This window comes from Eleutherodactylus coqui, chromosome 2 (genome assembly GCF_035609145.1).
Source record: "Eleutherodactylus coqui strain aEleCoq1 chromosome 2, aEleCoq1.hap1, whole genome shotgun sequence".
NCBI lineage: Eukaryota > Metazoa > Chordata > Amphibia > Anura > Eleutherodactylidae > Eleutherodactylus > Eleutherodactylus coqui.
The window spans coordinates 211,257,677-211,270,880 of NC_089838.1; the positions used below are offsets into that span (position 1 = coordinate 211,257,677).

A 13,204-nucleotide genomic window follows, 5' to 3' on the forward strand; every position below is an offset into this window, starting at 1 on the left:
GCGACGTCACTGGTGACATGGCCTGGAGCAGCAGGGCCGTTTTGCCACGCTGAGTACATTAATTGTTTGGGGCATGTGGGGTTAACTGTAAGAAGAAAAAAAAAACAGAGAATCCCTTTAATAAGAATCTGGCCCTAGCATTTTCACATACAAGCTAGAGACCGGATAATAAAGAGATGTATATTTATAACACAGTACACTGTGTAGGAGGAGTAGTAACAAATTTACCAAATCAATTGAGCTACAGTTTGTTCAGTAACCATGCCAGTGGAGGTTAAATGGCATAAAAGTTAGACTGTACACGTTATGGTCTGCATAAACTGACAAAGGGGAAAGGTTTGGCAGAGCTAAAACCCCTAAACCACCAAATATTCCCACGTCTCCCTTTTAAGATAGATAAAGCTGGCCGTACAATAGAGAAATTGTGGACAGACAAAAAGCCTAAATTGGACCACTTTCTGTAATTGCTTTTAGTAAGGGCTCATTCACAGGTGTGGGTTTTTTTGTTTTGTTTTTTTATAGGTAGCATATGCAACGCTGTCCATAAAAAATATATTGCGTAAGGGCGGAGTTTACATATGTAATCTTGCTACGAAACAGCAGGAAATTTAAAAAAAGGGGGGGGGGGACTAAAAAAAACAAACTGTCACTGCGCATGACTGTGCGTGTGATAAGCGGGAATGTACAGTACACTCGCAGCCATATGAGGTCTCTGCCAGCAGACCTGGTATTTACAAACGCTGGTAAATATAAGGGAAACAAAATTTTGTAGAAATTATACCTCTTAGTGGCTAATAAAATGATGTTACAGCAAGCTTTCAAGACTACTTTATTTTTTTCATCAGACTGGTACACAGATTGATCCAAAGATCTGAATTGCCTGTATCAGTGATATGCCGTTAGATAGCAACTAGAGATGAGCGCGCATACTCACTAAGGGCAATTGCTCGAGCGAGCATTGTCCTTAGCGAGTACCTGCCCGCTCGGAAGAAAAGATTCGGGTGGGAGAGCAGGGGGGAACGGAGGGGAGATCTCTCTCCAACCCCCCCAACAGTGGTTAGAGGACCTGCTGACTGTCCTAACCTGTCTGTCTTATATTTTCTCTGTTGAAATGGTTGTCCGAGAAAAGGTTTTTTTCTTTGTAAAAAATGGGTGCCCCATGGCAAAAAAAATAAAAGGCTGCAGTGTCCTATTTTCATCTGTATTAGACAAGAATCAGGCATGCAATGTCCACAGCCTGCAGGTATCGGACAGCGAGTAGATGCGGGGACGGGTGTTGGGCATCGTTTGCCCGATATTCGTCCAATGTAAATAGGGCCTTTAGGCACAACTTGCATATGTCTGTCTGAATTCAGCCTGTTTAGCTCATTTACCAATGTATGCAAAGCAAATTGATTTCATTACCATAAAAGACTCTTATAAAAAACTACAAGATAACCAGATATTTCATCAGAAGGAGAGAGCTTTTTGTATTACTTACAAAGAAAACTTTAATAAACATTCCCCTCCCAGCACCGATCTTCCTCGAGATCTTAGATAGTCTACTAAGCTGCCCTAGAAAACAAAGATATACAAACACCAATCAGAACAATGCTGTACACAATACATGGTCACAAGTAACTAGGTCAGTATTCCTCTGAGAGCTCCGGCTGAACCAGCAGGTTTCAAAATGTACCTTTGCCATGAACTCTGTAACAATAAACAGGCTGCTCTTGTCTTCAACAATCACCCCCAGTAACTGAACCAGATTCTTGTGTCGTAATTGCCTGAAAATACAAATAATCATGCCCATCAGTTAAAGGGTAGGTAACATTATCTACTGTAGATTGCCAATACATGACTAGTAAATTAAAGAGGACCTCTCATCTGATAAAGTCAGTTGGGTTGGGTGTATGGCTCTGCGGACTCTATTCTTGCTTACCCATTACCGCAAACATTTGCATTCCTTCATCTTCACGGGCTCTTGTCAAGTCCAGCTCCTGATGCTATAAGTGTTTCAAGTGGGCTGTTTCCGTGCATTCAACATACTGATAGCACCATGAGCCGGACCTAAAAAGAGCTCATCTGGCAAACAGGAGAGGATCAAAAGAATATACATATAAGGGGACAGAGTCAGCAGGGCTGTAGTCGCAGAGCCATTCAGCCAGCTCAGCTGACTTTATCCTATGACAGGTTCCTTTTAAGAAAAAGAGGTTTAAAGGGAACACTAAACCTATGAATGAAGGACAAACACTGTGGGCAAGTTTATCAATCAGGGGGATATGCCTGATCTCTTGGTACATAGATCATTCTAAACACAGTACATTTGGAAAGTCTTTAGACCCTAGGTATTGTGACCTAGTGAAAATTTTTGAAAAAATTACCCCACCCCCCCCAATCAAAATTCAATACCCTATGACAACAAAGAAAAAATGACTAAGATTTCTAATATTCTGTTTTCATTTTTTTTAATTAAAAACTAAAATTTTGCATTGACTTGGGTATTCAGACCCTTTGGCATGACACTTGACCATCTTTGAGCTGTTTCTACACCTTGATTGAAGTCCACCTGTGGCAAATTCAGCACACCCCTATTTATATAATTTATTGTAGAAGAGAATGCGTATCTGAGCCAAATCTGCCCATAGAGCTCAAAGATAGGATTGTGTGGAGGCACAGATCTGGTGAAGGCTACAAAAATTTTTTTCTGCTCTACTGAATGTTTCCAAGATCACAGTGACCTCCATAATACTTAAATGGAAGACGTTTGAAACCACCAAGACCCTTCCTAGAGCTGGCCAAACTATATAATCAGGTGGAGAAGGGTCTTGGCAAGAGAGATGACCAAGAACCTAATGGCCCTGAGCTCCAAAGATCCTGTGTGCAGATGGCAGAAACTTCTAGAAGATCAACAATCACTGAAGCACTCCAACAATCTGGGCTCTATGGCAGAGTGGTCAGAAAGAAGACTCTTCAGTAAAAGACACAAGAAAGCCCTCTAGGATTTTGCGAAAAAGTACATAAAGGACACTCAGACTGTGAGAAACAAGATTCTTTAGTCTGATGAAACCAAGACTGAACTTTTTGGCTTCAACTCTAAGCGTTCAATTTGGAGTAAACCAGGCACTGCTCATCACCTGGCCAATACCATCCCTACAGTGAAGCATGGTGGTGGCAGCATCATGTTGTGGGGGTGTTTTTCAGGGACTGGGACAGGGTGACTGCTTCAATCAGTTTTCCATCAACCCTGACCAAAGTACAGAGATATTCTTAAAGGAGTTGTCCCGCGCCGAAACGGGGTTTTTTTGTTTTTTTTAAGGTTCACCTTCCAAGAAGACAATGACCCCAAGCACACAGCCGAGACAACACAGGAGTGGCTGAGGGACAACTCTGTGAATGTCCCTGAGTGGCCCAGAGAGAGCTCTGACTTGAACGCAATCGAACATCTCCAGAGACCCCTAAAAATGGCTGTCCACAGACGGCTCCCATCCAACCTGACAGCTTGAGAGGATCTGCAGAGAAGAATGTCAGACAGTCCACAAATCCAGGTGGCATCACACCCAAGAAGATTGGAGGCTGTATTCGCTGCCAAAGGTGCTTCAACTAAGTACTGAGTACAGGGTCTGATTACTTATGTCAATGCAAAATGTTAAAAATCTTTGTAAATTTTTTTAAAATGAAAAAACTAACATTCCGTTTTCACTTTGTCATTATGGGGTACTGAGTGCAGAATGATGAGGGAGCACTTGAATTTCTTTTTTAAAGACATGACATACCCAACGAGTAACAAATAGACCATAAACCCAGGCCAAAATGTGCTTACTGGGCAAATCTTTAAGTTTATAACAAAATCTCATGCCCCGCTAGACAAGAGTATGGCCGGAGCCAGTCATGTACTGTGTGTCATCGGATTTGCAGATATTTAAAACGTTTCTTAACCAATATGTTAAAACTGTGCAGTCACGCAAAGACTTCTGCACTTACGTCATCACCAAAGCCTCTGCAACAAATGCTTGTGCCGTTGCATCATTCTTGATACACTTGACTGCTACCTTTGATCCCCTGTAGTCACCCAACATGACATCTGTAAGAAAAGTAAAGTCATATCTTCAAAAAAAATAATAATGCACATTCTTACAGTAACTAAATGCTAGCTCTCCATGTATACAGCTGCTACGTGCAACGTATCAGGTCATATTCAAAAATCAGACTGTCTTGCAGGTGATCTGGAAGCCTCCAAGGGCAATCAAGCCTTTCAACTAATCTATAAAGTCTAGGAGCTGCTTAATTGTAGGTAACTGCATGATGCCACTTCTATGGGAATTTTAGGAAACCAATTGTCGGAGAGCTGCAAATCAGTACGAGTCAAAAGTGCCGTAAGCCTCTGAGCGTGGGATGATAGCTTGTGCGCGATACAGGTTCAGGTGTATCAGGTCAGCCACCCTGCTGAACTTTTCATGCACACATTCAGTGTGTTTGCAGAGAAAACGGTGACAAATAAAAGATTTAGTCAAATGCATTCATGTGATTTAAAATATAGATCATCAGTTCAAGAAGTCAAGGAAAACACACAAAAAATAAGCAAACAAACGCCAAAAAACAAAAAAGGCAGCGCAATAAAAAGGGTGGAGCGCAGACAAAGTGCTATGGATCACACCTGGTCTGGTCACAGAGGGACTTTAAAGGTAGATGAACACACCAGGTTCCTGTTTTGTCTGCTAAAAACAAAAAGATACAACTGCAGCAGACACACAAAACCCAAACTAGATCTTCAAAATGTCACTTGCAATGACAATACCCAGTAAGGATGACACTAAAGCAGATCTGTCACCATAGCATGCTGCCTTATGTAAGGGCAGATCTTCTAGCCATAACTCTGTTGTGATATTAGGTAAGATGGCACATGAAAAGAGCGCAACCTCTGCCTCTGGTGCCAATATTATATATATTCTGGTAACAATCCCCACTTTAACCCCACCAGCAGTTTAGGACTAGTTCTGTTCGTTCTGCAGGAAAAGGACATTACAGTTTAGCACGGACAGAACTTCTAATTTAAATGGCTGAAGCTCGGGTTCCATCAGGGCTACCAACATACAATTGGTGTTATTTTAAAAATGGCACTAAAGCAATGTTCATAGCCCTAACAGAACCAAAGAAACAGCTGTCTGAAGTAGAGTTGGGAATACTGAATTTACTGCTGTTCTATATTTTTTTAGTGTGTGCGCAGAGTAGGGAGGGGAAGGAGGGGCGACCAGCGGCAACAGAGAAGATCTGGGATTCTCCTGCATATCCCTCTGTCCCAAAGTAAGGGTGACATGAAAATTTGCTCATGTTATCAATCCCCCCTATCAATCAGAGAGCATATTTGTCCTCAGATTGTCACATATGGGTTTTTCCCAGAAAAGGAGTGACTTTGCTCATCTAAATCACTCTTCTACACTGTTTTTTTCTCCAAAGACGCTATAGTCATTGCTGACTGTGGCATCTAAACGTTTTACAGAAAAAAAAAATGCAAGGATATTTTTCCTCTTCCACAAGTCTTTAAATACTGAAAAAAAGAAACCAAAAATCCTACACATAACTGGTATCGCCACAACTATCACAACCCATACCAAACAAATGCTTGTATGGAGGGAGGTCACGGGCGATCCCGCTCCATACCACGTTGGGTGCAGCCTGTTTCTTACAAATTTTCCCACAAAAAACAGGTCTGATCGACTGAAAAAGAAAGGGTTTTCAAATACACCATGTATACCCGAAATTGGTTCTTAAAGAAGCTAGAACTCATCCCGCAAAATAAAAAGCTGCAGTGACAAAAAAATAATTGCGTCATCGCCAAGAGAAGGCATGGGAAATACAACCCATTAAAAAAAAAAAAAAAACCTGTGCTGCACATGACCTCTTGTGTGCCTCCATGGTCATCCGCAATACAATTACGCGCCGTATGCAGGGTCACTGACTGGGCTCACAGACAGAATCCGCTGCGGGCCTCCACATGTGGAATCTGTGAGATGCACAAAACGCGTGCAAATAGAAGCTCTATTCTTTAGAATGGAGTCATATACATTAGTGATTCTCCCCCCTCACAGCGATGCAAAACATTTGCTGCTTGTCCGACTTTTTCGCAACACTCGGAACACATTGTCAATTGTTTTTTGTCCCAATGGGATAAAAACAATGCATGCCGTGCGATGTGCACGCAAGTGTGATGTGATGTTTCCCATTGAAGTCAATGGGAAACACTTGATGATCCTCTGATGCACATTAAACAAGTGCCGGAGGATCGGAATTTCAGAGAAGTGATGCGAGGCGTTTTTGCATGAAACACGACTCACATATCTGCAGGTAAAACGCCCATTGACAATTGTGATGTTTGGCTGGGTTTCTTGGTCAATATAGCGCCCACCCGTGTTAAGACAGACTAAATATAAAACAATCAGTATACCGTACTACTCTCAGAGCTGCACACAGCTCCTAGTTCTAGGAAAAAATAAAAGGACTTAAAGACCTAAGCAAAATCTACTTTTTCTATGGATGTTACAAATCTGGAGAAAGTATGGAATCCCAATATTTACCCGCTGTACCTAATTTATTAGTTAAGGCCCATGTTGCCTCTTCCATGATCATTTACGGAAAGAAAAATAAGTACCTCCAAATTCTCCTTTCCCAATGGTCTGCAAAAGAGTCAGGTCTTTCATCTTCAGTGCCCAACCACCTAAATAGAAAAAAAATTATCGTTAGTGCGCATGCAACACCAACCAGGTGCGCTGCAGTACAGACAGAGCGGTCTGCTTACGGCTCAGTTCCCAAAGACAGCGGGTTTGGCAAACAGCTGACAAGTAGCGCTCCTGATCAGCAGACCCCAACAAGTGATGGCTCTTTTACATGGGCTGACAGTCGTTTAAACAACTACATAAGTGCGGGGCTTGTGCAGAGTGTTTACACAGACTTGCTGCTGGGTTCTTGTCTGTTTCTCGCTCAGTGCTTCACCTCCTATGGGAAGCGCTGAGCAGGGAGCATTTACACGGAAGGAGAAGCCAGCGAGCCAACATGGTTTTTTAAACTGACTGAAAGGTCAGCTTAATAAACTGCAAACGAATAGACAGCGATGTTTGTGCATTTACACTGAACAGAATTAGTCTGAACGAATTTTGAGCGATAATAATCGTTACGTGTAAATGGCCCGTTACACTGAGGATAGGTCATCAACAGTACTGTCCCTAACAATCCCTTTAAATCTGCTATGGGGCATACTAAGGGTGCTTTCACATGGGTGCAGAATTCACAGCAGCAGATTAAAATGCAGATTTGGGTGTAGAATGTGGGCCAATTCCAGCCCGTGTGAAAGCACCCCCTCCCAAGTGTTATTCTAATAGCAGCTTGCGCTATAGTGACATAGAAGATAATGGACTAACATAGAAGCATATGCTAATAAGTTATAGGGCTAAAATAAAGATGTAAAAATAAAATCGCTTAAAAGGGTTTTCTAGGCATAAATACTATTGATGACCTATCCTCAAGATACGTCATCATCAATAGTTGATCGGCCAGGGTTTCCTGCTCAGGAGTCGGGGGCATGCTGTCAACACCACAATGCACTGGAGTTGGAGAGGAAGCTGCTACTCCACTGCTGAGTAGTGGCCAGCACTTGTAACTGCAGGTGCAGTTCTCATTGAAATCAATGGTTGCTACTAGAGATGAGCAAACGTACTCGGATAAGCACTACTCGTCCGAGTAATGTGCTTTATCCGAGTATCTCTCCGCTCGTCCTGAAAGATTCGGGGCGCTCCGCTGCTGACAGGGGAGTCGCAGCGGGGAACAGTGGAGAGCGGGCGGGAGAGAAGGAGAGAAAGATCTCCCCTCCGTTCCTCCCCGCTCTCCCCTGCAGCTCCCCGCTCCGCAGCGCGTCCCGAATCTTTCAGGACGAGCGGGGAGGTACTCGGATAAAGCACATTACTCGGACGAGTAGTGCTTATCCGAGTACGTTCGCTCATCTCTAGTTGCTACGCCTGCAATTACAAGCGCCAGCCACTAAAAAAAGGGGTTGGAGCAGCAGCATCCTCTTTGACCCCCAGTGTATATCTGCGCATAACAGCATGTACCTGCTGAGCTGTCCGCCTGGGTTCCGAAATGAGGGACCCCGTCGGATCAACTATTGATGAATAGAGATGAGCGAGCGTACTCGGAAAAGCACTAATCGCTCGAGTAATTTGCTTTATCCGAGTATCGCTGTGCTCGTCCCTGAAGATTCGGGTGCCGGCACAGAGCGGGGAGGAATGGAGGTAAGATCTTTCTCTCCCTCTCTCCTGCCCGCTCTCCCCCGCTCCGACTCACCTGTCAGCCGCAGCGGCACCCGAATCTTCAGGGACGAGCACAGCGATACTTGGATAAAGCAAATTACTCGAGCGAGTAGTGCTTTTCCGAGTACGCTCGCTCATCTCTATTGATGACCTATCCTTGGTATAGGTCACAATAGTATTTGTGCCTGAAAGGGTTTAAAAAAAACAAACAAGTAAAACAATGTAGTAAAAGGAGAAAAGTAATTATTTAGTATAAAATAATTGTACTGCTTAAGGCCATGCTGATTTACACAGAGTGATAAGACATGCATTAAAGACGTTGTCTCGCGAAATCAAGTGGGGTTATACACTTCTGCATGGCCATATTAATGCACTTTGTAATATACATCGTGCATTAAATATTGGCCATACAGAAGTTATTCACTTACCTGCTCCGTTGCTGGCGTCCCCGTCGCCATGGTTCCGTCTAATTTCGGTGTCTTCTTGCTTTTTTAGACGCGCTTGCGCAGATGGATCTTCTCCCTTCGGCTCGGCAGCATTGGCATTTTGGCTCCGCCCCCTTGTATGCGTCATCGCGTAGCTCCACCCCATGACGTGTGCCGGTTACAGCCTCCTGATTGGCTGGAATCGGCACGTGACAGGGGCGGAGCTACGCAATGACGCGTACAAGGGGGCACAGGTCTGCTCTACTACCAGGTTGTGGGTGCTGAGGCTGGCACAGGACTGCTCTATTACCAGGCTGTAGGTCCTGGGACTGGCACAGGTCTGCTCTACTACCAGGTTGTGGGTGCTGAGGCTAGCACAGGTCTGCTCTGCTACCAGGTTGTAGATGCTGGCACAGGACTGCTGTACCACTAGGTACCAGGCGGTTGGTGCTGTATTGATCACTGTGTTTCTGACATATACCCCTCCGCCTCAGTACTGGACATCCAAGCCCTCAGCTGTACGTGGCAGCCCTTATGATCTGGGCACTATGTGTGGTTATGCGGCAGGTTACAGGCGGGTAACGCTGCTGCCCATCCCAGACTATGATGGCAATGAGCTCAGGACGGTCACTCTGCCCCTAACACTCACTTTACAGCTTCGGAGAACTGTAGCACCAGCAGGAAGCGGCGCAACACGCAGGATGAACCCTTTCACTGCTGAATGAAAATGAATGACTCCATTCACTGACAGTAGGCAGCGCAGCGGCTGCTGATGTCACAGGTTGCCACACCGAAAACCCACAGTAGTTTACAGCTCTGAACACAAATCATCGTCAAACAACCAGTCATCGCGTAGCTCCGCCCCATGATGTGTGCTGCTTCCAGCCTCCTGATTGGCTGGAATCGGCACGTGACGGGGCGGAGCTACGCGATGACGCGTACAAGGGGGCGGAGCCAAAACGCCGATGCTTCCGAGCCAAGCCGAGCCGAAGGGAGAAGATCCATCTGCGCAAGCACGTCTAAAAAAGCAAGAAGACACCGAAATTAGACGGAACCATGGCGACGGGGACGCTAGCAACGGAGCAGGTAAGTGAATAACTTCTGTATGGCTCATATTTAATGCACGATGTATATTACAAAGTGCATTAATATGGCCATACAGAAGTGTATAACCCCACTTGATTTCGCGAGACAACCCCTTTAACATGTCCTATTTCTCATCCATGATAAGGACAGGAATAGGACCATGCAATTAGTTTTTTGTTTTGTTTTTTTAAGCAGACCAATGGTCCGCATGAAAAAAAACTTACTGTAATCTGCACAGCCCCACAGGCTAAAATGGGGCTGTGTGCTGTCCATGAATTAACACGGACAGCATCACAAGCGTTTGTATGCCAGAGGCCTTACAAACTATCTTACTATTTAGTGTGAAAAAAAAACTGTATAAATAAATTGAAGGGACAAAAACATTTTTTCTACAATGAAATTGCATATGAAGTTATATGTAATACCTAAAAAACCGCACAGAAAAAAAAATGATACAATTTCTCCCACATGAAACAAAGCCTCCTACAGCCACATCAATGAAAAAATAAAATTATGGTCACTGAAATGCAGTTTCAAACAGCACTATAAACTTACTTCGAGAAAACTCATCCTGAGCAGCCACTGTCCCCTCCATCAATTTGGGCTTCATTAAACTGGTGCAGAGGCCATCCGCATCATTAGTGTAGTGCTGAAAATGGGAAAGTACAAGGTCACTGACATTCCTTCATATGTCCACTAGAGGCCGACAAAACCACAAACAGTAGTAGTATATTACAGGTAGATGAGGGTGATGTCCAAGGGATGCAGCATTTTTAACACTTGACAATTTAACTGGTTTTTAATTAACTGAAAAACTACAAAAAAAATGTACCTTTCTTAAATGAAATAACTACAGTAGCTCTTATTTAAAGATTCTATCATATCACAATATGAAAAATGTTCAAAAACTTGGAGGACATTCCAAAGAGCAAAATGTACAAAAGATAAGACATGGTCCACACAAACATAGGAAGAAAGCCAGCTCTTAAGACCTATTTGGACAACAATTATCGCTCAAAAAACGTCGCTCAAGCGACTTTTGAGCGATAATAGTGTTATTTACAGCGCAAGATGATCGCTCAATATGAGCGATCACCTTACACTGCCAGCGGAGGATGCAGAAGACAAGCGGGATGTCCCCGCTTGCCTTCTGCACGGAGCGCCCGGCTGTTATACAGCCGAGTGCTCCGAGCAGAGGATGCAGAAGACAAGCGGGCTGGACCGCTCTGTTCATACCCAGCTGTCATTAGGGAGCGGGCTACAGCTGAAACAATGGTATCAGCTGTATCCTGCTGTGAATCTCTGATAAAACTCATCGTTGTCTTTCAACATGCTGAAAGACGACGATAAGCGATGGCATAACGAAAACTGCACGATGTCAGTGCAGTTACACACGATTATCGCTCCAAAGACGGCTTTTGAGCAATAATCGTTGTGTCTATATGGGCCTTTACTTCAGAATTGCAGCAGATTTAACCCTTTGTATTGCTAATTCTGATACAATTCCACATAAAAGACATTACTGCATGCAGTTTTAGGATTTTCCATTAACTCTTTGGTAGAACCATGTTGTAATCTAATACTTTTACCATTAGATAGATGGTTGTGTGTCTCATATCTTATTCTTGTAATGCATTATGCTTACTCCATCACTGGTTGCAACCATCTAAAAGGAGTCCAAACTGGAAAAAAGCAATGTATACCACAAATTTCTAAATTCTAGAAGTGTTATATGAATTGATCCTGAGAGGATGAGACCAATTTTTTGATGAAGGAAAGGGGAAGGCAGGTTTGGTTGTTTATAATAGGACCATGATTTTTTGATGTGGTTCTGTATACATACATGAAACAGTGTTCTCATGAGGCAGCTATGGTCTGCTTGCTAAGTAAGCCTTGAAGAGACACATCCCCAAGGGAGCAGAAAGCCAAGTGCTGCCTGAGTAAGTGCAACCATAGACCTTACAGGCACAAGTGCCAAACTTTTAATGCTCAGATAATTAGTTTATTTACATGAGAAAAGATGGTACTTTGCTAGATACTCAAATGTTGAGAAGATATACTCAGTTATTTATTGGACTGCGCACAGACTTATATCTGAGTAATGAGTATTATGAACTAGGCAGCTGTGCCTGATCAGCCACTTTGCACTTGGAAAGCTGCAGTTATAGGTCTTACTCAGTTTTGTTTTATAGGTTTTCTCAAAAATCCAATAAAAACAGCATGTTTAAAAAAGTAACATAGCAACATTCTATCAAAACCTTTTAATAAAGTCACTTTTTCGTGATGTGGTTATGGCAAGAACTTTATTTCTATATTCAAAAAAAGGAAGTGGAGGTTGTCTCACTTGTTCACTTGAAAGCCGTGTTATTTGCTTTTCAACAGAAAAAGCAGAAATGAAATGTATTTGCATACACAGGATATATCAGCCAGCAACGTTACACCTATTTAAGACAATATAGCAAGTGATACCTGTGAACCACCAAACACCCCTGATATATGCATAAAACTCTAGGACGGCAGGGCCCCGCTTACCCGGGTGTAAGCAGCGTCGGTCTGTGAAATACGCAGCGTATTTTAGTCCTTGTTGCTTTGTTTCTTCTGCACATGTATTTCACACGCGCTAAAAAGCAGCAAGAATGACCAAAGGATTTCTCCTGCCTTCTTGCGCAAATACACAGTGAATATGCAGGTACCTTTGTACCAGGTCTCCACCGGAACTATGGGTGGAAACCTGGGATTGTGGGGGTGGAGTTATAGTCAACGCCCACATGTGCCGATTGGCTACCTGGACAGAGGGTGAAGAAAGTGCCCGACAGCCATCGGGGGAAGGGGAGAACTGAGAGCCGGCGGGGAGACAGGGACTGAGACAGCAGGGGCGGCAAAGAAAATGCGGGACGGAGGTTGAAGAAAGTGGATGACAGCTGCTGTGGGAAGGGGACAGAAAGACAGACATCGGGGCCGGCAAGGTAGCGGTGCGGCCATCTTCAGCGACGGCAGCACACATTACAGCTGATACAGGAATACGGGGGAGGCTGTCAGCGCAGGAGCGCTGCGGGTTAGGGTTCACTGCGCTCCTGGTCTCAGGCGCCCAGCAAAGCAGCAGACCGCAGCACCCGAGCCACTTACAGCTCTTGCAGTCCGGCTTACACTCCGGTCCTCAGCACAGCAGCACCTCCCATCTCCTGCCTGGTTTACAATACTTCACAGGGGCTGCGGCCAACAACAGAGCTCAGCAATCAATAATTGAGCCCTGTTATTGGCTGCAATCCCTGTGACACCCCACAAACTGCGCGGGACTGCAGCGGTAAACCGAGATCGGAGCAGGGGACAGTGCACCGGCGTGGGACACAGCAGGAGCGGAGCGAGGCGAGTATATGACTTTTAGGGTTCTGCATGCAGAAGGAGTGGTACTGA

At 44.2% G+C, this 13,204-nt stretch overlaps 1 protein-coding gene across 1 annotated transcript in view; it reads right to left on the reverse strand.

Annotated features, from left to right (window-relative positions):
* CSK (C-terminal Src kinase) overlaps positions 1-13,204 on the reverse strand; it is a 69,813-nt gene that overhangs the window by 6,256 nt on the left and 50,353 nt on the right. The window contains exons 6-10 of the mRNA XM_066592405.1: positions 10,346-10,439; positions 6,629-6,694; positions 3,964-4,063; positions 1,676-1,766; positions 1,481-1,554 (exon numbers count right to left, since the gene is read on the reverse strand). Coding sequence (XP_066448502.1) covers positions 1,481-1,554; positions 1,676-1,766; positions 3,964-4,063; positions 6,629-6,694; positions 10,346-10,439 — 425 coding nt within the window. The remainder of the gene's footprint in view (positions 1-1,480; positions 1,555-1,675; positions 1,767-3,963; positions 4,064-6,628; positions 6,695-10,345; positions 10,440-13,204) is intronic.